This window comes from Grammomys surdaster, unplaced genomic scaffold (assembly GCF_004785775.1).
Source record: "Grammomys surdaster isolate TR1022 unplaced genomic scaffold, NIH_TR_1.0 226, whole genome shotgun sequence".
NCBI lineage: Eukaryota > Metazoa > Chordata > Mammalia > Rodentia > Muridae > Grammomys > Grammomys surdaster.
In genome coordinates, this window is record NW_021604671.1 from 936,205 (window position 1) to 937,939 (window position 1,735).

Genomic DNA, 1,735 nt, shown 5'->3' on the forward strand with positions numbered 1-1,735 from the left:
GAGGGAGGGAGGGAGGGAGGGAGGGAGCAGAAGAGGCCTTGGCTACAGTGGTATAATTGACCTGCTTGCTTTGTCCTCTCAACAAATTCAGTGGAGGAGGCCAGGGAGCTCTGCATCCTGATTCTGCTGGCCCATGGGATCGAAAGCAATTTGTAACTCTGGATGCAAGAGAGTGGGATGGGGTTTCTGCTGGCAGAAGCAGGGTGCAGAGCTCTTTAGCCCTGAATTTAGAGGCCCATTGTTCCAGCCTCCATCTTGCTCTGTGAATAAAGGCTTAAACAAAGACACCCCAAAGTGGCTTCTCTCTTCCTCACCACCACCTGCCAGCATCTTACACTCTCCTCAGCAGTCTTTCCTCTATACCTCCTGTTCCCCAGGCTTTCTTCTTTTACTTTTCATTCACACATTTCTGTGTGTAGGTGTCTTGCAGTACTGGTACTCAATCCTGACAACTTTTTCCTACTTTCTTCCTAAGCATCTTGGTAGCAAGAATGTCCGGTGTTGGCATAGGAAGAGGTGGTAGCATTTAGGGCCCTTCTAACTGACCCAGGGAAAAACAGAAGATCAAGCCAGCATCAGCCCTGGCAGCTTACCGAACCACACGAACCACACGTCAGTCACCCATTCCCTGGGATCATTTTGAAGGGAGAAGAAAGAGGGATTCCAGAATGTTCGGGTGCCTGAGGACTACCATGTTAGTTAAACTTCAGGAGACCCAGAGCGGAGGGAGGAGGTATTGACAGATGCATAGGTTGTCTATCATCCTGGAAGGTGAGGCTGCAACTCAGGTCTTTCCACATTTGAGTTAGTTCAGTTCCAAAAGACTTCCCACAGTTCGAAAGGAGCATATAAAGCTGATCTCCCCCCCTCGCCCCCCTCTCCAGACGAATGAACCAAGGCAAATATAGTAAGCCAGTTACTTCCTTCCCAGGGAAATGATTCCCGTGAATCTACAGGTGTCCACCCTCCACTCTGCTTAACTCATCCTTCCCAACATCAGCTTGTCCAGCTCTAAGAGTGGTTAGGCTCTAGAAAAGGCAAGTGGGGCGGACAGGGCTTACCTGTGCTCCTGGAGGCTCTGGGAGCCAGGGGAGTCCCTGTCACAGGTGGGGAAAGCTGTGGCCTGAGGTCGGAGACGCGCGCTGTCCTGCGTCCCCTGGGCCGCCCCTGGGTCCCTGGCGGGGACAAAGCCAGAGCCAACAGCAGCAGTGCGGGCACCCCGGCGCTGGGCTTAGCGGGCCACATGGCCTCGGCGTCCAGAGCAAGGAGCGGCAGGCTGGGGCGGCAGTGGGACTTGGAGGCGCTGGTGGCTAGGTCTAAACGCTCTGGGGCGCGGGGCGGAGACCGGAGGCGGGGCGGCGCTGAGGGACCGGGAGAACCCAGGATGAGGGCGGGTCAGGATACAGGACCCTCGGGAGCACATGCTGCTTCCCTGGGGATCCTTTTCTCATCTTCAGGATGTGGGGCATAGACCGGGCCAAGGAGCGCCACGAGTCACAGGTTCTACAGGGTTCTGTCTCACGCATTATCTTGTGGGTCTCTGGGTCATGGCTTCCGCTGGCCCATGGGATCGAAAGCAACTTGTAGCTCTGGAGGCAAGAGAGTGGGATGGGGTTTCTGATGGTAGAAGCAGGGTGCAGAGCTCTTTGGCCATGAGCTCTGCAGCGCCACAGGGCTGGCCAAGTGAGCGCACCCGCTGTCCTTGAGTCCAGAGTCCCCTTCTGTCCAGGGGTCC

General features: G+C 55.9%; 1 protein-coding gene across 1 annotated transcript in view; it reads right to left on the bottom strand.

The window, feature by feature from the left end:
- Window positions 1-1,245, bottom strand: part of Alkal1 (ALK and LTK ligand 1) — a 46,003-nt gene extending 44,758 nt beyond the window's left edge. The window contains exon 1 of the mRNA XM_028773392.1: window positions 1,062-1,245. Coding sequence (XP_028629225.1) covers window positions 1,062-1,245 — 184 coding nt within the window. The remainder of the gene's footprint in view (window positions 1-1,061) is intronic.
- Window positions 1,246-1,735: the final 490 nt, after the last annotated feature.